The sequence below is a fragment of the Taeniopygia guttata genome, chromosome 6, assembly GCF_048771995.1.
Source record: "Taeniopygia guttata chromosome 6, bTaeGut7.mat, whole genome shotgun sequence".
Taxonomy (NCBI): Eukaryota; Metazoa; Chordata; class Aves; order Passeriformes; family Estrildidae; genus Taeniopygia; species Taeniopygia guttata.
In genome coordinates this window covers 1,650,499-1,671,832 of record NC_133031.1, presented here as the reverse complement: position 1 = coordinate 1,671,832, position 21,334 = coordinate 1,650,499, and the positions used below count along the sequence as shown (strand labels likewise).

The window sequence follows — 21,334 nt, the reverse complement described above, 5'->3', positions numbered from 1 at the left end:
ATCTAGCTTTCTTGAAGACACCCGTCTTACTGAGAATAACAAGTTTCAGGCTGAGGTAGTCCATTTTAAAAAAGGGTATCCACTGAATATGTACAGAAAGGCATGTTTTAGAGTCTGGGGTTGGGGTGAGCACACACCCTCTGCTGCTCTGGGCCCTGGATGTTGGATCCATGTTGCAGAGCACTGGAGTGGCCTGCTGGGGTTACAGAGAGCCTGGTGTTTCAGATGCCTGGGAAGTGATTGTGAGAGTATGAGGAATCTGTCAGGGGCTAATTTTGTGACCTGCTTTTGCCATTTGTCCTGTGACATCTGGAACTGGGGATCTTTGATTCACTACTGATAAGAGAAAAGGGGAAATGTTGATGTGTATGTGAATATCTACCCAGCTGTGCCTCTTTAATCAAATCACATCCAAAACTTCTTGTGTCTCTGCATAAGGAAATATTTTCTCATGTTCCCCAGTCTAAGCTCCCCAGTGTCCAGTGCTGGGAATGGAACCTTTGAACACCTGGGCATTTTGAGTAGCTCCCTTTGTGCCAGGACCTTGTTCACACACTGCAAATACTCGAGGACAGCGGGGTGAAGTACAGAGTAGGAAGGACAGAGTAAGAACAACTGAAACGACCTTTTGGGAGGGTGGTATTTGCTCCTTCCAGCTCAGGCCTGCTCCAGTAGCCAGAATGCCAAAACATTACACCTGAAAACCAGCTGTGGAGTGATTCAGGTAATTTCTTTCTGCAGTGCGAATGCCACTGAGCCCCAGAGTGACTCCTGAATGTTTGTTGGCAGTGGACAATTAGCAAAATATATTTTCAAGCTGTGTGTAGGAAAATTCCAGCACTGTGGAAGATGACCACAGAGTCAAGAACCAGTGTAGTGAAGAAATACAGAACTGAAGTGTGCAGGTGTAAAAAGACAGTGTTTTGAAGAAGAAATAATTTATGCAAAATATGTTACAAAATCTAAGTGCTAATAAATAAGCACTTAAATAAGTGCAATGTATTATAATATTTTGACACTTCATTTCCACTTAACAGGTACTGAATGCAGATTGATTTGTTACCAATTTTTGAAGCTAATTTTCATTCTCTTTACCTTGTTTTGTACAAACAGTTGCCCTCTAATTTTAAAATTCAGTCTTCTGCTTTGGAGCTACGTGAAGATATGGTAGGATAAAGATCCAGAAAAATAGATTAGTGGTTATATAATTTCTCTTTATTATAAAAAAGTTGCTTCACCATATGAAACTTTTTTTCCTATATTTTGGAAGGCTTGTGTTCCCATTTTGTTTTTCACAGAGTCAGCATGATATAATGTCTTCCTAATTTCTGTAATCTTTTATGATTACAGGGTAGTGTGTAGTGGTATAAAAAGTTACTCTCATACTGTATTGAGAAACCTTGAAGTTTTAAAATAAAAGAATGGGGTATAAGAATGCTTCAATCCAGATATTAAATGACAGACAAATAAGCAATGTAGTAATTGAAGACTTAATACTACATTAATTTCTTTTTCTTTAAAGGTTTTGGGTTTTTTTCTTTGTTTGATTTATCATAATGTTAAAGGACTGTAAACTTTAAGTATTTGTTCTGAATTACTAGATTTTTCAGCAAGTGAATGTTTCTTTTGAGTGACATTTTACATTCCAGGAGTAGTATAAGGATTTGTTTCAGTTGCCACTTCTGTTGCCACAGCAGCTGTCTGTGACAGAAGTAGGTTTTGAACCCCTTTGTCTTTAAGCAAAAATACAAATGCCTGATTTGGCAGACTCTCACAGCAGATTTTGTAGCTGTCTGTTGAAGTCTTCTGTCTTGTATTGTCTTGCAGAACAGTGAAACTTAATAAAATACCATCAGCCTTGACTAACAGTTGCATAACCAAGCTTTGTTGTTAAAAATGAGACTGTATTTCAAGGCAACAGGTAAGTTTGAGGAGAATTATTATTAATTTTTTTAAATTTTAATTTCTAGGAAAACTTGGCTATATATTTTAATAATTTCTTAGAAGTTTGAATAGTTAAACCCTCCCTCTGGAACCAGTAGATAAAATTCTACACATTAAACACAGTAAAAATGGTGCATATTCTGCAAAGGACAGAATTTTAGATTAAAGTTGTCTGGGCACAAAAGCAGTAACAAAATGATCCCTACAAAACAGAGTAACTTAATAACACAAGAAGTAACTTTTGTTAATTTGAAGCTTTAGAAACTGAAGCTTGTAAAGTAAGATGTAATTAAATTATGGCACTGTACATACCAGTTGTTCTTGGTAATCGAAACTTTACAATATGAAAAATACATTACATCTGTACAGTTTATACAGGTAGGTAGGATGAGTTTTGAAAAAGATTCACTTTCAAGGGTCATACTCTAAAGTCAAAAAAATACTGCACAACTGAACTAATTACAAATTGTAGACTGGAAACAATTAATCTTTGTGATTGACTTTTAATTGCACAGGGATCCTACACTCCATGGAACTGTCTGCTCCCGCGTGTCCGTGCTCTCTGTGGGTTTGGCCGCAGCCCCGGTGCGGGACCCTGAGGCAGCGCCCTAGGCCAGCTGCTGCCCGTGGTGCTCCTGGATCCGCGCCGCCGTGGTGATTGTGCTCAGGTCCAGCTCGGCGTCCAGCCCTGCCTCCGCTGCCTCCTCCTGCCTGCCCGCCTCGTAGGGCTTGTGGGCCAGCAGCTCGTGGTGCACCCCGCAGTAGCTCAGCGTGGGCTGCTCGTAGGCCAGAAACGTTGACACGTTCATGGACAGTGGGATCTAGGGCAGAAACAGAGGGAAAAGCACCAAGTGGCATTACCCGATGGTTCTCGCCTGAATTGGGTGTTGGATAACCAGAGTGTCTGCTCTCTGTGTCCCTCTGCCCAGTGCTCTCCACCCACACCCTGCTCTTCTCCACGGTGTTTTTAACCCTGACCTCCACCAACTTGGAGCTCGAGGCCCAGGGCTACGTACGTGCTTGAATGTGTTTGAGAAGATTAAGATGTGATTCAAGTTAAATTATCTTTAGAATGTAATTAACCTCAGCTATAATCACTCTGTCAGGGAATATTGCACATAAAATACAAATGCTTTTTCAAGTAAGTGGCTTGAATTTTTCAGTGAGTGTGATACCTGGAAATACAGGTGAGAGGCTTCCTACTATTGAAGTGCTTGGGGAAGGAGACCTCATCTCTCCTGGCATTGTAACTGAACAAGGAACCTCTCTATTTGTATCTCCTCCTTTGCAGCTTTCCTTCCTGTTTTCATTCCTTGTGGGGTGTGTGTCGATGAAATTTCTAGTTATGAAGAATGTCCTGTTCTTTGAAATGAATAAATAATCTAATAATATCACAGCAATTGTACTAGTTGTCATCTCTGGCAGCATTCTGGAGTAAAACCCACTGCAATGTTTAATTACCAGTGATATGTGAGCTTCATATTGTCTGGAGTTCAGCTTCAGATGAGCATCAGGACACCCTAGCTTATCTTAGATTTACAGTTCAGAAGCCTTAAAATTGCAGTTTCTATTCAAGAAGGCATCTATTCTGCAAGCTGAATTTCATTGCATAGTATTAAACTTCTGTGCAGTGAGGGGGAAGTTCTGGCAACCCTCTGTCTTTTCAGCCAGGAAGTGTAAAGCTCTAGATTTACTTTACATAGAAAATGCAGCTGAAAGTTTGTACTTACAAAACTGTATGGCAAACCAGAATATTTTAAAAAATAGTTCTGTTCAGTCATGAAAAGAATGAAGTCCAGTGTTTGGAATGTTGATTTTTTTTTTCTTCATTTTTCTTTTGATCATCACTGGCAGCTGAAAGGTTACCACAGACTAAAAGGAAATCTCCTTTTTTTTTATTTTTAAATAAGAGGAGGCAGATAATTTGGGTCTGGTCTCTCTGTAGCAATTACAAGGATTTGCAGGAAATGGGTTATTTTCTCTAGCCTGCAGAAGTGTATTTACTTCTAAACAGATGTGAACTGGCTGGGGAGGAACGCTCCTAGCTCCAGATGAATATCTCAGCAGTTGGCAACGGTGGGAAAGGTTCTTGCAAAGGCCTTACAGCATTTATTAAGCTTCTGCTGTTGTGCCTCTATTCCTACCTGATTGCTTGAACTTGACTGCGCTTTCATAAGACACAAGATTGCATTTTTTTTTTCTGAATGTATTGTGTTTAGAATTAGTGGCAATATTTTCAGCCTAAGGATGTTGGTACTTTGTTAAATTTCATGGACATGGGGTGTTCAAACCTCTTGGGGCGATTTCAAGGCTCAGACATAGAATCCTGAGAATGAAAACTTGGAAAATAAAGGCATAAGGGGACAGCCACAGTTCTGGGTGGCTTGAGAATGTTGTGATGGGAAATTACAATAGGGCAATGGAGTATTTTCCGTGAAGATGACAGAGCTGAAAAACAGATGATCATGAAGAAGAGGGATGAACATAAACCACACTGAAACAGGAGAATGAAATGAGCTAAAGGATAGAAGCAATGGAAGTGATAGAGCTGTGATGTGTTATTCTGAAAATGTACAGAATTACAGTGTAATGAGTGTCATATACAGAATAGGCACGGGAATGTGGTATATCAGCATATGGTCAATATGTGAGAATTTCATCTGTTTCATGCACAGTTTTTCTGTTGCAATCAATTAAAAAAGTAAGCAAGCCCTTACATACCAGGGAACTATACAGCTTTTATGGACACAAAATAAAATGAAATGCTTTATTTGTGGCCATGGGAAGATTCTTGTTATTCAAATGAACTTCAAAACAAAGCTGATACTTCACCATCCATCAGTTTGTCTCTGTGACTTTTTTTTCCATAAGGAGTCTTAGGACAGGGCCATGATGTTTGTACCTACATTTATGTCTCCTGCCTCTGTTCCCCTGCATTTAAGTTCTCCCTGTGATTTAGGCAGGTCTTGCATGTGACAAGTCCCTTAATTTCTCTCTATAATGCCCTAGAGCTGTCTGATAGCCAGTTATGAAAAGAAAATACGTATCTGATTCTCATCTTGCCCCTTTTCTTTCATTGTCTGCTTCTTCAAGCCCTTAAAACTGCTGTGCTGTGAAACAAGGGACATACTGAAACTTTTGTTTAAAAGGAATAGATAAATCTGTTACAGCCAATTTGTGACGGTCATAGATTTAGAGTTCAGATCCTTCTGGCTCCCCTACCCAGAAGCAATTCAGCTGTGGGGGTAAAGTTACCAGAAGTTACTTTTTGTGGTAATTTGCATACACTGTGAGGAGGCCACACTGTAAGGCAGTGAGTGCCTTGGGCTGAGTTTTGTCCCTTGAAAGTGCTGAAAAAAGATGGCTGCAGGAATCTCTAGTCACTCTTAAAGACCACTGTTTTCCTTCAAACTTCTCAATTCCTAGGTGGTTCTTCGTGTTTATCTACTTCAACCTTTCCAAGTCCCAGCGCTGCAGGCCTGGTAAAGGGCAGTGTATTGTTGGATCAGCTGGTGGGAGCTTCACATGAGATGTCCCAAGGACAGGCATCAACTCCGCCAGTTTCCTGTCAGTGGCATGGAGGAGTTGAATGCAAAGGGAAAGATTTTTTCAGGCTTTTTCCTGCTTCTCTCAAACTCATTTTCTACTCAGTTCAGGCTGTAACTAAAAACCTACCAAAAGTACAAGCAGCAAGAATAGCTTTCACTGAACAGCAGAATTGTTCTTCACACAAATGTTAATGGCCTCTTGGTGAGGGAGAATTGTGTTTTCTCTTCAAAGGGCACACCTGTACAGATGAAAGAATTTCCAGTACTGAGGAACTCTTGCTTTTTTTTTCTGCTGCATAGTCATGGGATGTCTCATGTGTCCTGCTTGGCTTTGGCAATTTTCCTATTCTAACATGTTCATCTGTGGTTAACTTGGGGTCCCACATTGTGAGAAACAATGCAGCTGAATCCAAAGAGGTGCTTTGTGCCCAGCCTTCACTGCTCTGTCAGACTAAATTGCACATTCCTGGCAGAGAAAGACCAGAGTGAGGAAGCAAAAGGCAGATGAGGAACCTGAAATCCTTTTAAGTATTTTCAACCATCACTTGAGCCACTCACAAGCGAAGGACCCATTGGCTCCATGGCAGTACAAACAAAATGATTTTTTTACTGAAGTAGCTGCTGTGTCTAGGCTTCAGTTTTTTCAGTGACTGAATGCCCTAGGCTTATATTGATACTTAAAAAATCTTTACTAAGTGCATGATTGGAATTATAGTCCATCTGTAATAGTTATCTTTCCTGTTCAGTGTTCAACATGACTTTTCAGTAATTAATGATGCAGCACATTCCCTGGGAAAGAAAGGGTGTCATTAAAAACTAAAAATTACCTTGACAAACAGAGACCAGAACTTCTGAAGCTTTGCTTTGAATGTTGGAAACTTGAGCAGTAAAGTGATATTTTCTGAGGATTAGAAGTGATTGTAGAGAGCATTCAACTACTGATAGATTCCATGGGAAAACCAGGCTATTTTTTTACGTCAATGTAGATTTGATAAAGTAGAAGTAATTGAAAAAAAAAATCAGCAATTTGCACATACTAATTCTGATAGTCACCTTTGCCAGTTTTTGAAATGCCAGAGTGAACAGCTGCTAACAGCTGCTAAGCCCTTTCTTCTTAAAATTAAGATGATAACAAAGAAGAGAAAGCAGAAGGAAAAGGTTTTGTATTCCACTGGTTCAGTTCACTGGTGTTCAGGCTAAGACATAATGAGTCATGGTTTCCTAGTTGCTGGGCATTTTGTCTTTCATGTTGTTAATTTTCCTAAAATTTGAACAGGGTGATATTTACTTAAGATCTTTACTTCCTGCAATGAATGTGACATTTGTAAGATGAGAACAACTTGTATCTTGATTAGCTCTAATTGCGTGCTTGACACTGAAAGGAGTATGTATTACATTTTTTCAGTTAGACACTTATGCTTGCTAATAATGTTAGAAAAATGAACAAGTTATACTCTTCTGCCTGACAAAGTAAATATCTCCTTGTTTTTGTTTTGTTGTGTTTTTTTTAATTGTGTGGATTTCTTTGTCTGTGTGGGTTTTATTTGTTGGTTGGTTTGTTTTTGTTTTGTTTTTAATTTGAACAACCTGCAGTTTTGGATTTTTATTTCCTTTTAATAGCAGTCCTTGAAGTTCTAATGTAGTAAAGGGAATTAAGGAAGTAGGTATGAGAGTGTGTGACTAAATAAAGATTAATCCATTCAGTTGCTTGAAATATAGTTCATAATATTTAATGGAGGTGTACATTATCTTAAAGTAGCTCTAAAATGTTATTACAATTAGATCCATATCTAACTGAGCACTAACCTTTTTAGGCTTCTCATTTATTTTTAATTTGTATGCAAGATTTGGTGTTTATCAGATGGGCTCTGAAGGCATAATTACCAAGGTATCATTTAAAAACAACAGCACTGAACTTTGTGGGACTAAAAGTGAATCAACACAGATAAAGCTTTTACTTTGGATGCTGGATAAATGATGGACTCAAATGGGAATATTGCCTAGCAAGCTTTTGTTGCAGATAGAAGGGAGCTGTCTTTTGTTTTAGTAAGGTTTGTTGCAGCTTGGAGAACTTGAGCATCATACTGTATCTTAGTTATAATTCTCTATTTAGCAATCTATAGCTTATCTTAAAATACAAGGGAATTGTATGAATAAAAGCACATTAAAAAAGACACAGTGAATTTGTAGAGATGTCTCAGAGAATGTGTGTTTGAGCCACATATGTAGGTAATGTGTGTATATTGTACCTGCACACTTGGTAATCATCTGAACAAGCCCTGGAAGAGGCCAGTGCACCCCCTTCCCTTCTCTGAAAGTTCTAGAATGCTTAGAAGAAAACAAGTGAAATTAATTGGATTTACATTATAGATATGTTTCATGTTAGGGGAGGTCTGTCTCCCTTAAAGCAAAACATCTTGTATCCCAAAGTAGAACAACCAGTGATTTAGAGTTCTTCAAAGCTTGTCCAAGCCAGGCTCAGTTGAACATCAGGGTGCCTTGTTCAGGTGAAGAGCCTGGGGCCTGCTCGTGCAGCAAGTCTTCCCCAAGCCCAAGGGCTCACTTGGTGCTTGGGAGAGCAAGATCTGTGCATGGTAATCAGGGGTGTTTCTCATAATGAGCAAAACCCACTGTAGACTTCCAGCTGCAATATCCACTTATTTACAACATCAACTGCAGTTATCTTCACAGATTTTTATTAATTGTTCCTGTTTTGGTTGATAGCTGAACTTTTTGGGCCATCAGTGGGCTCTAAGTAGCATTGTTTGTGTTCCTCAGAGGATGGGTTCACATACCTTGGGGAGGCTTCTGTAGAGTGCGATTAATATGATCTTATTTTCTTCTCTAATTATTTTAATGTAACAGGCAATTTTCATATCCCCTAAGTACTATAACAGGCAATCTCATTACTTTTCATCAAACTTGTTTACAGAGAAATAAAACAGCAGCAGAATAAACAACAGTGAATGAACCAGAAGTTGGAGTATTAGCTACTCTGAGTATTCAGAACCCAACTCAAACTCCACAGGTCATGAGTTTACCTTAAGAAAATGAAAGCATTTTTATTGATACAATCTTTAGCTAGTTTTACTTTTCAGTGTGTGAACAGTTGGGAAATTTTATATAGTTTGTGCATCTAACTGTGAAGGTTAAATTCTAAATTTAGTGAAAGCTGAAGTTATTAAAACCCCAGTAAGAGGGGGTTCAGAAAATACCAAGGAACTTGATAAACTGATGATGTCGACATCATCCTTTTTATGCTTTGCCCTTTGTCTCTCTTATCTTCCAAATCTTAACCTTTCTTGCTTGCTTTGTTTTATAGTTTTCCCTCTATTTCTGTCTTAGGGATGAAGAATCCTTATTACTGACCATATTAATAATTTATGTATGCTCTCCATCTTCCAGTTATATTGATGCTGGCTGCCATTAGTCTATTTTCTCATTCACCTTTGCTTTTCTTTGCAGTCTACACTGTCTCTTTGGCTGCTTTTCACTGAGATGCCCTTTTGCTCTCTCTTCCCTTAAGTGATATATCCCGAAAGAGGCTTTCAGATAGAGGAGAGTCTGGTGGTGCTGAGACAAACAGTGAAACCACACTCTGTGGTTCTGAGTTTAGAGTATTAGTTGTCAGCGCTTGACAAAACTGAAACAGTTTTGCTGCTGCATGGAGTGGGATTGTGACTATTCTGGGCTGTCCAAAGGCTGATCTGGCCAAGTGTTGCATGTGCTGTGGCTTGCCTGGTGGAATGAGCTGATGACACCTGCATGTCTTTGGATGAAGTGGGCTTCCCTGGGATGTCATAAGCCAGGACCACAAGACTTGTAGTTCTGAAGGGAAGAGGGATGTGTGTCTGACAGTGAGGAGGAGGGCTTATTTACTCTGCTAGCTTGATTTTCCCAAAATCTAGTGTGTAGAAACTGAGTTGAAGACAAACTATGTATTTAATTTGTATTCTGTATTACAGGTATCTTGAGATTAAAATGGGGCACCAATTAAAAAAAAAAAAAAACAAAAAAACACCCCCCACAAAACCCAACCAAAAGTTGGTGTTTGATGCTTTTCTCCTGATATTTCTGGAGGACAAATTTTCCTGTCATATCTGCAGCTGACAGAATCCTGTCAAACAATCCACAATGTTCTGGTAGCTAAAGCCAAGACACTGACTCAGCAGAGTGCTGGCAAAGCCCCTCCTGCAGATGCAGCCATGCTTAATTTTATTAGCATGGTGTGTGTCAGGCAGGATGTTCTTCAGCTGGTGCAGGGGTGTGCAGCCACGTTGTTCCACTGCAGCACTGGCAGCTGAGTGCCAGGGACTTTGAGGCATTCAGTGGTCAGTGATACAGCATCAGGGATATTCCCATGTGATCCCGAGTCCCAGAGCCATAGGAATTGTGTAAAAAACACACGTAGGAATGGTTTAAAAACACAAACAATACCCCCCCAACCCCTCAGTTCCCCTGCTCTGGTACCTCTGTGTCCTTTAATGGTGCTGTGCTGAGGCAAAGCACGCCTCGAGCTGCCTGGTGTGTGCTGATCATTTAAAGGCATAACATCAAAATGCCCCTTTGGGCATAGGAAACTACTCCTGAACAATGAGGATATTAATCACAGGGTTTTGATTTCAGTCCCAGGTGTGTTGCAATAGAAATTCCTCTTTATATTTCAAACAATTTGTTTCTATGGAGTGGTGTTGCTTTGTGCACAGTGCTCTCAAATTATTTAAAAACTTAACATTCACAGCCTGCATCAGTTTAAAATATGAGTAATATTATTCCAGTGACTAATCCAGGCATACCTATCAGAGATGGAAAGCCTATACTGAGTCTGCTTTAATCCATTTGCTGATTTTTATGGTCTCAGTTTCCCTTAAAGTACCTGACTCAAATCCAAATGTGCCCCACATGCTGAGTTTTGCATGCAAATCATTACATTAGTTGAAGGATACAGACAGATTCCCTTGGGATTTAATAATTTGCTAAAACTAAAATGGTTTGTTTATTGCAGGAAGTGTTCCCTATTTGAAGTCTATTTTGCACTGTGTAATGCAGCTGTTCTCATGAAAATGTAATGCATGCTACACAGAATTCCTGGTGTTCTTGTTGCATCCTTCCTTCCTTTGTTCTGTGGGGTGGGTTTGTGTTGTTAAAAGAGCAGTGGAGGATCATCTCTTCAAAGAATAATTTAAATTGGCAAAAGACCAGTTCGCCATATAGCTACCATTGCACTTCAGTTGAATAACTAGCATATTGATGTTTTCTAATTGTTGGAACACAACAGCATTTTCATATATCTTACAAAAACCCTTTGAATGATGCCAAAATGCTACTGCAATTTTGGCAGAAGCTCTCCTGGAATCAAGTCCCTCTTCTTTGTTAGTGGTAGGAGAAATTATATGTTCACACAGAGAGAAGAGACATCCTAACGGATATTGAGAGAAACAACTCTAAACACAGAAGAATTTAAACCAAAAATTTCTAACAGAAAAGTTAATAGAAAAGAATATATCTAAAAGAAGAGTGAAATTTATGTTTAATGTTTAAATAAAATACTTTGTCGGAGTTGGTTCTTGGACTTTACCATGAATTGAGAAGTGGTTGTTTTGTTTAGTTCTAAACTAGAACAGTATAATTTTATAAAACTCTTCTGAGTGAAGTATTTCCGATTACATTACTGAATGGGCTCTGTGTAATTATTTAAGTAAATTAAAGAACAATGTTGGTTAAAAATGGAATGATATTACAACAGAAGATTAATACCAGACACAGCTTGAAAAGCAAGAGCAGGGCTTAATATAATTTATAAATTTCATGGATGGGAAGCATGGGATATATTGATCATTAATTTCTCAGTAAAGGTTCTTAATAAGGTTACTGTATATACCTGACTGATAAAAAATTGTTATTTTCTGATGTGATGGAAGTAATAATAGATTGTTTCTTTTCCTCAACCATCACATCCTGTACATACATTGTTTGATATTTATACTAATGAAAAAGTTTTCTTTTTTTAAACTTATTTCTCTCTTTAAGTGGCCTTCATACTATATTTTTTGACCAAGCAGTATATCAATATATGCTAGGGTTTTTTTATTTCTAATTTGTGTTACTGTTTGCACTTGTTAAAATATTTGTCATGCGTATTAGTTGCACTGCTGTTGTGTCATTTGCGTGGCACTCAGGCTGGCTGTTCATGTATTGAATTGTCCAAAACGAAACCATTCCTCAGTTTAGGACTACGAATTTCTCAGGGCAAGAAAGCATTGCTTGGTCAATTTAATGTTAACTTCTCTAATATCTGGGAGAGACATTCCAAATATGAAGTGACAGTTTGTTGATAGCCAGGCTATCCTTTCCACTCTTTCCTGCTGCCCCTCTATACGTCTCTGCCTCCCTGGGCTACCTCTGCCTCCCTGGGCTACCTCTGCCTCTCTGGACTCTCCTGACTCTTTGTGGCCTTTTTGACCGAGGAGTGCTTAAAGCCCCATCCTGCTCACCACTTGGTGCCTTTCAGTGGTATTCCTTTCAGATTTGTACAGGTAAAATGCATTTCCTCTTTATTAAAGAAATCCTGAGCAGTGAGGGAAGGGCAGATTGGTTGGGATATTTCTTTAGAGCCAGCCAGTTACACTCAGTCGCTTTGTTCTTTGCTAGAACCCATACAAATATGTTTATTTTCTTACTTCAGCTGTGGAGAGAGTAATCCATAGCCCTTGCTGCATGGCTGTTTTGGGTCACCATGTTTCCTTCAGGTCAAGATGGGGTCAGGTTGCCTTGTGATAAAAAAGCTGCTTGCAGGATTTTGGGTACTATGAGTAGGTAGAGGATGGTTCTTTTCATGCAGTCTGAGATGTTAAGCAGTATTAAACCCACCATGTCTAGCAAGAGCCCACAGGACTTTGGGGAACACACAAAATGGGTGTGGAACTGGCAGTGCTTCTAGCAGGTCTGCTCTGGAAAAGGGGAATGGAGCCTGAATTCTTCTGAAACAAATGATAATAGGACAGACAATGCAGTAAATACATTTGGTTTATGTAATTCTGTAGGGAAACTTGCACAGAATGTACAAGACAGGGTGTGTTTCTATTCAGAGGTCTTGCCCTTGGAACAAGTGAGGGAAGTCTGTGGCAAACAGGACAAGCTTGGAAGGCTCAGAGCAAGGCCCAGCAGTGTGAAGGAACAAGGATGTGCAGGTGCACGGGATGTCCCTTGGCCTGCATGGCCGGCCTTGGTTCTTCCTGCAGGTGCAAGGTGGGGAAGGCTGTACTGGTCATAAAGGATTTCCCTCTGTGTTTGAGAAGGATAAGATTATGTGTGAGCCACCTGTGTTAATGGGTCTGTGCATGTTAAGGATAAGATACTGCTGCTTTGCAAAATGAGAAATTTACACTCTGAGGCCTCATGCTCCATCTTAACTGGCTCTAGGCAGATCGTGATGATGGAACATGAACTTCCACTTAGATGGAAATTCAAGAATCTGAGAAATGTTGGTGTGAATTAGAATGAAAAAAACAATTAAGGACTTTTGACATTTTTGACGTATTTTCATTTTGAATTAGAATATTTTGTTCTAACTGTTTTTTGTCACATGCTGTCTTAGTAATTAAACCTTCATCAATATGGATTATCAAAATTGATTTTTGAAATGTTGATTAAATCTGTAAAATGGCAATAAAGTATTAAAATCATAATGAGAAATTGTAGTCTAATCCAACTGTTCCAGACTTTTTAGTGAGATATTGTGTATATATTTTTCTATTTTTTAAATTAATTTCATTAATTGCAATTTTCTGTTGAAAAAAAAAAATCCATCTATGTCTTTTTGACCAATTCTGAGTACCTTGATAATAATTTCAAGGATTGGTTCCTTGCTCAGGCCAGACCATGCCATTAGCAGGATGGTGGTCACAAAGAATCATCACATCTCGTCTCAGACATTAAACATAGACAAAAAAGGTAATCCACCAAGAATAGATGGAGTTACTAACAGTGCCAGTGCAATATTTGATGGCTGTTACTAATTAAATGACTCAATTAAGTTGTCAGGACAGAATGTAGATAATCCCTGCATCAGTTGTTCGTTATCATCTAGCTGCTTGGGCAGATCAGTGTCTGGTGTGTGTCATGCATCAGGATGTGGTGTGGACCCTAGTTTTTTCCTTTCAAGTTTCTTAGTCATGTCTGCACTCTCTCTGAACGTAGCAATCAAAAACCAGGTGCAGACTCTGGCTTGTCCCATATGTAAGGCTCTGATGGCACCTGTAGAGTGTCAGGAGTTTGAAGGCAGAAGTGGTTCTGAGTAGTGTGACTATGCAGTCATAAATTCTGTTTTAGTGTTTGGCAGCCATAAAGCACCCAAAGGTCAGATGGTGCCCCTGGTGAGGAGTGCTGCTCTCTGTACAGGCTTGCTGGCAAAGGAGCAGTGGCAGCTTGCTCACATATTGCTGGGCTGGCATTCCCAGCTCCAGTGCGTTCTGCTGGTGAGGAGGAGCTGGGTTTCTCCACCTGGTGGGTCACCATGGAGTGCTCTTGTGGTTCTGCTGTTCTGGGTGGTAGGAGATCCCTGCTGGAAACATGCTCTCAATCAGGGGCTGCTGGCTGCCCTGGAGGGCCTGGGACCCTGGCAGGGGTCAGGAACCCCCCTGGACAGAGCCCCCAGAGACACTGGCTGTGATCTCTGTCCATGGAAAAGAGTTTTCAATCCTACAGGATGAATTACAAGCTCTGAGTGTTTGATATCAGTAATAATTAAGTGTGACACGGGTGCAAAAGTAAAATTTTAGGTTTCTAGATTAGGAGTTCAGAGGGGACAAGATGGAGGAATTGGGTGTGTCTTGTCCTTTTTCTCCTTCTTCATGCCCTCCATGTTTCACTGTGGTGTTGGCATTTTTCTGTTGGTTTAGGCTGGGGACACACTGTCCAACGTAGGTGACAGATATTGGCACGTTATTGTAAATCCAGCACAGGTAGTTTGTGGTATTTAATGTTTGTACCATCCCACTGAGGGCAGAGCCCCACACGCTGCCCTGCAGGACAGAGCTGCGGCAGGGCAGCAGAACATGTTAGAGATAAACAGAATAAACAACCTTGAAACAGCACAGACGAATTATGGCTTCTTCTTTGGCAACGGGGCAGAAAGGCAGAGACTTTCTACAATCTCAGAATCACCAATAGCACAGATTCCAACAGCCTGCAGCACTGGTTCTGGGTGCTGAGCAGACCTGCAGAAGGACCAGCACAGCTGGTATATGAGCCAAGGGCTTTGGAGACACCACTGTGTGGCTCCACAGAGAATTGTCTTAGCTAACTTTACCTCTCACAAACTCCTATTTAAAGCCATCTGCTTTGAAAACCTTTGTGTAAAACTTTGGCTACAAGAATTTGCATGAGAATGACTAAAGCAAAAGTAATTTCTAGTACTGCTTTTTCAAAATCTGGGTTTGTGCTATTTAGTATGCACAGTAGGTGGGCTGAAAAATCTGACCCAATTTCATAATCAGATGTCAAACAGAGGTCGCATCTGATTTACAAACCTTTTTTTAAAATATTTGGACAGAAGTTCTTTAGGGGGATTTTAGAATAAGAGAGAAATATTTGATAGAACTTTATGTGACAGAGATGTTTTCTGCCTTTTTAAATAATAGTTTGCTATTTATCATTTTGTTCCTTTTGGTAATGTGCTTTGCACATTAAAAATAGATGAACAGAGAACTATTCAGCTGAGCTACCCAAAGATGCAGGTGGCTGGTGCAGAAATCTGCCAGTCTTAAACTTATACTGGAAAATTCCCTATGAAAGAGTTCTTACCTCAAAGCTGGTGAAGTTAACTGGAATGAGTCATGTTTGTTTTTTAGCAATGGATTTTACAGTTGTACAGAAAAAAATTCTCCAACCTCATGAATATTAGTAACACATTTTGTAACTTTTATTTGATTTCACAAGCACAAGGATTTATAAAAGGGAAGCTTATGAAGATTTCAGTGCTGCTCACTTCTTCCTGTTATGCACTGAGTCTGTGGCACTGCTCCTGAGTCAGGCAGCTGCCTTTGGTCACCCAGGAGTTCATTAGAAGACTGTGCCTCTGAGGGACTTTGTGTCCCAGCCACACAGGCTGAGCTTCACTTGGAATTTGCCTTCCAAAAAGTTTTTGATTGCCTCTGCACTCTGCATCTGGCATTGGCAGGAAATGGGTCTGGGCCAAGTGCTGCCCAGAGAAGATTGCTTTTTCCTAGGATTATCTGAGGACTTAGTAGAAATGTGGGATTTGGCAGTGTGCTGGAAGAGAAGGGCGATAACATAATTATTTGAGTAGCATGATTTAGGAAAGACAGCCAGATTACTGATTGGTGAAGCACTTAGTTCACTTCTATGAATTTCTGTGGTAAGTGAAGGCTGGCTTGAGAATGAAGTAACTTTAAAAGAAACTGCTGTGTAGATTGATTAAGGCTGCAGTGGTTGCCCCAGAAAACGCTCTGGCTTCACGGTCGGCGCAGAGCAGTCCTGTGGAGCTTTCCTGCCAGTGAAGCTCGTACCTTGCATTTCCTGTGTCATTTGTGTCACAGGTCACATGTGAAGATGGTTTTGGCACCGTTGGGCCCTGGTGTCTGAGAGCCCTGTGCAAAGCACTCTGTGCATGCAGGGCAGGAGAGGCTCCCAGGGAGCTCCTGCACTGCTCCCTGTGCTGTGGAGCTCTGCCTCAGATCCACTGGCCACAGCAGGGCTGTGTGCCAGGCTGGCACTGCCAGCCCACTGCCTCTGCTCAGGCAGGGCTGGATTTACTTTCTCTGTTTCTGCAGAGCAGATTGACGTTCAAATCTCAAAGCAGAAATGGTTGAAAGTTGGCTTATATAGGAGTAATAACTGATGGTTTAAAAGAAAGTAAAATTATACCCTCATATTCAGAGATAACCCTTTTCTTAATGTTACTGAGAAAAGGGATGAAAAGAATTATCTTATGAACTACTCCAGAGATAAAATGGCAACTTGAGAAGAGTGCAGCAAGGAAAGGAGGAATAATTAATTTTAAGCTTGGTTTGTATCTGTAAGAGAAGCCACTTAGCATCCTAGATAGACAACTTTTTCAGTACATGCCATCATTCACTTTCTGGAATAAATGTAAAAATTGCAGTAGAGCTTTCAAAACACTCTAATAAATTCATTTTCTGAGAAGTAGTTATGTAATTTGAATAAATAACATGCTTTGTCTTTTTTTTTTTTTTTTTTTTTTGTTTTGTTTAAAAAGAAAAGCTTTAAAGAGCAAAAATGAAGAGAGCAAAAGTTATTTACCATTCACAGAACCTAATGCAATTGCTTGGGCTGATGATTTGTATTGAATTGTTGATATGTTCATTTCTTCTTCATTAACAAATTATCTTTTATTCTTTAAGAGCAATACATACAGCCTAAATGGATTTTCAGTTTATGATAGCCTTTATTTTCTGGTTTTTATTCAATTAGCATGTGGTGTTTTCATATATGTTGTTTGACTAAAAGAAAGTGAGGCAGACAAACAAACAAATCCTGAAAGCATTCTAGGCTCAATCCTTCATCTACCTGTCCTTTCTGTTCCTTTCCACTGCTGAAGAGGTTTGAGCAGCCTGCTGCTGTTTTGTATCACTCTTGGCTTCCCTGCAGCAGTCAGAGTCTCTGGACTGTGGGATTTTACTGCACTGAGCAGGCAGCGTGTTACCTGTGTGCATTGGCTGTGCCTCCTGCACTGGCCCTGCTGTGCTGCTCCCAGCTCTGAGGGCGAATTCCTGCTGCCCACAGCCCAGAGTGAAGCCTGGCTGAGCTGTGCAGAGATCTCGGGGTGTGGGCAAGGCAGCCTTTAGCTCCTGCCGCTTGTTTGGGTAAATTAAGGACATTGCAGCTCAGCCAAAAGATGAGAAGCAGGATGATATTGCTGGGATAGGACCTCCACTGAAAAGTGCACGTGTTGTAAGAAAGTTATACAAAGCTAAGCTTGTCTAGGTGTCCGATTGGGAAAATGAAGGCAGTGAGAGCAGAGTGTTCGGGAGCCTCAGTGCTCAGTGTCAGAGCTGTGGCAATCTTTGCCACAGTGTAATTTACTGATGTATCTCCAGTGTTGTTCCCCTGGGGCAGGGCTCCTTTCAGCCTGCCTGCTGTGCTGGGCCTGTAACCCCTGAGCTGTGTGAGCACCAGGGGAGCTGCTGGGACAGCTGCTCGCTCATTGTCCTTGTGTGCCCTGCTGCTGACACAGCTGTGCGTGGTGCTGCTGTCTGGGTGTCTCTCTGGATGTGTGGCTCAGCTCAGCACTTACTCCTGAGAGCTCCGTTGTGTGCATGTGGTAGAATGAGGATTGGCAGAGTCTTTATTGTTTTATTCTATAATCAGGAATGTGCCTGCTCAGTGCATTTTCTAACATCTAAACTACATTCAACAAACGTGTTTTATACTGATTTTATGGAATCTTCTGCTTTGATGGCTAGAACTGTATGTCCTTTTAAATTTTTTATTTTTCTTCAGTGTTGGAGAATTATAAATACTTCTCAGCTTAGTCTCTACATTTTTTTTTCGCAATTAGAGCCAGCTCTAACTTGATGGAACAGGTGGTTGCTTAAACAGCAAATTGCTTAACATAAAGCCTTGGCCAGGACATAGCTTCTTTTAATTAAACAACTCACAGTGCCCCTGGCAGCTGTCTTTTCCCTTGCTCAGCATTGCACCACTGCTTTGGACAGCATGTGCAACATTAAAATGAACCACATCTCCAGTGTGAACCCTGTTTCATCCAGATCATTCAAACTGTTCTTGTATGTGTTGTGATATTAAGGTGTTGTAAGTCTGGATAGGACCGGCTTTTCCTGTTTTTCCTACATTTATTTTGATGATACAAATCCCTTCTTGTTTTAGGGGGAAAAACCCCAAATTAAGCATGCTATTCCACCTTTACATTGCAAAACACTCACTCAGGGTCTTCAAAACCAGGGCATGAATGATTGCTTGGCTTGCATGTTACTAGAACACCAAGTGAAGAGGCACTGAGAGGGGCACAAAGAGAGAGGCTCTTGATGTCCCCCTTGCCTCATGTCCTGGCTCCTCAAAGGCTGGCCCTGGCTAGCAGGGAAGGGAAGTGGTCATCTGCAGGGGCAAGAGGTCCCGTGTGCACATAAAAGTCCATTTTTCCCCTCAGTAATTCAGGATGTATTCAGAACGTCTAGGATACTTCCTCTTGGCAAGTACTTGTCAAACCAACCAGCCCAGTGGCTCATTTTTAGGACGTTTTAAACCTCTAAGCTATTCCTGGGTGATAGAGTCAGTATTAGTTTCCAGTGAAACAGGTGGACTCCTCCATCACCTAAGCAGACACTGCTCCAGTGCCCATGTGAAAGCCCTGTTAATCATGAAGATGTCATAACTGGGGTATTACAGGCTCTGGAAACCAATTGGTTTGTAGGTTATGTTAAAATCTCTAGTTTTGGCTCTTTCAGATTTGCAGAAATATTTGCTGCAAGTCTAAGGTAGATGTGCCAAGAAGCACAAGTCACAGGATGAGGCCCCACTTTTCAGGTTTGAGAAATGTAATATAATTCCAAGTATTTATGGTGACCCACGTACAAAAAATGCCATACTGCCATTACCATACTGTCTATATAGATGTGACAAATAGAAGTCTGATACATTTATACTATAAAATACTATTTCTGTTTTTCTGAACTGTAAAGTACTTTTCTCATGTACTGGTTAATAGGGTATGCAAAGAGGTTTTTTACCAGATGTCTGAAAAGGGATCCCAAGGTGCTTTGTTCACAGCAAATCTAATGTTGATTGCCACCAAAGGGGGTATTGGGTCCTCCAGTAGAGTTCAGCCTTTGTAGCCTCAACTAAGTAACTGGCAGCTTGTTAACAGATAAATCTGGACTAAATAACAGAAATTCCATTTAATTTACATTTTTTAAGAGAAAATATTTTTGCAGAAACATTTTAGCATAACAGTTTTCCTGCTACACTTTTTTTTTTTTTGGCTTAAACAGTTGCTTATGGTGTCTGTACACACAAGTAGACTTTGGACTGAAAAGAATGTTTAGATTAGAGAACTATATACATACTTATTCCTGATGTTATTGGCTGCTTATTGCCAAATTAACTTGGTAAAAGTATAGGATAGAGATCTTTAAACTAGTCACTGTAAAACATTCCTTTATTCTTTTAATTGCTGGTATCCTACCAGTTTCATAGGCATTTCCAATTTTTGTGGCACCCACTTAAATGTGATGCATTGCTGTATCTCTGTTCAAATACATGGTAAGAATTGAAGGTTGATGTCTCAGTATTCGATCTGATCTGTTACAGGCCTTTAAAGCATTATGGATACTTTGATCAAATAGTATTTTCAACTGACTCCTGAATCAACAGTGAGAGACTGACGGATATATTCACTCTCTTGGACAAAGGTACTCTTAGTCCTTGGATAATCCCCCAAATCCAGGCTTTGGATCATCACTCACTTACTATAAATCAGGGTGAAAGGATTCACTGAATGAAGATTTCAGAGTATTGGGAAAGGATGTAATTTGGTGCTCTCAGAGGTCTCCCAGTTTGTTTGGGGCCATCGGGGCTCAGTATGTGTTAGTGGGGTACAAGTACAAAGCCCCAGGTTGGTACTTGGTGCATCTGGTTATTGTCATGGGATTTTTAAAAGCCACAGTCAGGTTGTGCACTGGCTGGTATTTCTAACATCCCATGGCCCCCCTGCACAGTCAAACTGCATTTGGCTCTCAGCTGCAGTTACAGCTCTTGGGGAGGAGTATGGTGAGGTACACTGTGGTTTGGTGTGTGTAACAGCCTGCGAAGTCATTGAAAATCAGTGGTGATGATGTTACAAAAACATCTGCTCCTGTCATAATTGATACCACGTTTCATCAAGATCAGCACTTTAAGCTGAATCAGACATTAATTAATATGGGAATTGGTCCAGTTGTGAAGAACTTTTCCTCTGGAAAAATCTATTTGGCCAGGATAGCAGTACTAAAGGAGATTTCAAACCTGTCTAGGTGAAAAGTCCTTACACTTTTTGTGATTTTCAAGGAAATCCTTTATGTTTTTGGTCCTGTGTCTCAGTTCTTTTGGGATCTGCTGTTTCTCCAGGTGGGGAGCAAAACAGAAATCTCTTTAATGCTGCCCTTGAAGAAGTACTGTGCTGTTGCACTCTTCAATGGCAATTCTTTAAGTCTCTCCCTTGTGCATACGTGTATTTTAATTTTTTACTTCAATACACACATACAATATGGCAGACTTCTAGTTGCTTTGGGAACTTTAATTTCCAATGTTCTTATTAACTTTTAAAATCAAAGTGTTTCATTAATGCCTATTTCTTCTGATAAACTTTCAAAATACGTATTTCATTCTCAGCCCACAGCTAGGACTGGTTAAAGCAATTTTCACAGCAGCTGTAGACAAATGCATGGTAAGTAAATTAACTTTTATTATAATCACAGTGGCTTTTCTTCTCTATTTGATTTTTGCATGTTCTTGTGTGAATTCTCGAACTTCAGTATATTAAAATGAGAGAGAGAGGATTTGAAAGTGCCTGTGTGAACATTTGCTGCGAGGTGCCTCTGTGCTCCTGGGCTGCACATGAGAGCAGCAGAACACAGGGTGTGCAGAGGGGGGCCTGGAGAGCAGGGCCACGAGGTGCTGAACAGAGCTGTGGGACATACCTGACCTGGGGGCTCTGCCCAGGACATGTGCCAGGACACCAGAATATCCTGGGGGTTCAGGCTGCTTGTGGCACTTGTGATACACAGGGTCAGCATCACCGTTTTCTTCCTGGGAGCCAGAGAAGCTGCAAACACTACAGAAGAAATCTGAATGCCTGTTTTGTG

The 21,334-nt window shown here is 40.4% G+C and overlaps 2 protein-coding genes across 7 annotated transcripts in view; one reads left to right on the top strand and one right to left on the bottom strand.

The window, feature by feature from the left end:
- Window positions 1–21,334, top strand: part of CTNNA3 (catenin alpha 3) — a 419,154-nt gene that overhangs the window by 116,379 nt on the left and 281,441 nt on the right. The gene's annotated exons all lie outside the window — the stretch shown is intronic.
- The window catches only part of LRRTM3 (leucine rich repeat transmembrane neuronal 3), a 95,123-nt gene that overhangs the window by 13,385 nt on the left and 60,404 nt on the right, over window positions 1–21,334 (bottom strand). For 2 of the 5 annotated variants that reach the window (XM_030275555.4, XM_002189857.7), the window contains one exon: window positions 1,194–2,765. The exons of 1 other annotated variant lie outside the window; for it this stretch is intronic. In XM_030275555.4, coding sequence (XP_030131415.4) covers window positions 2,553–2,765 — 213 coding nt within the window. In that variant the 3' untranslated portion in view covers window positions 1,194–2,552. Of the gene's footprint in view, window positions 1–1,193; window positions 2,766–15,267; window positions 15,765–21,334 lie in introns of those variants that run through there. 2 more of the 5 variants (XM_012574367.5, XM_072930783.1) reach the window with 2 other exon arrangements.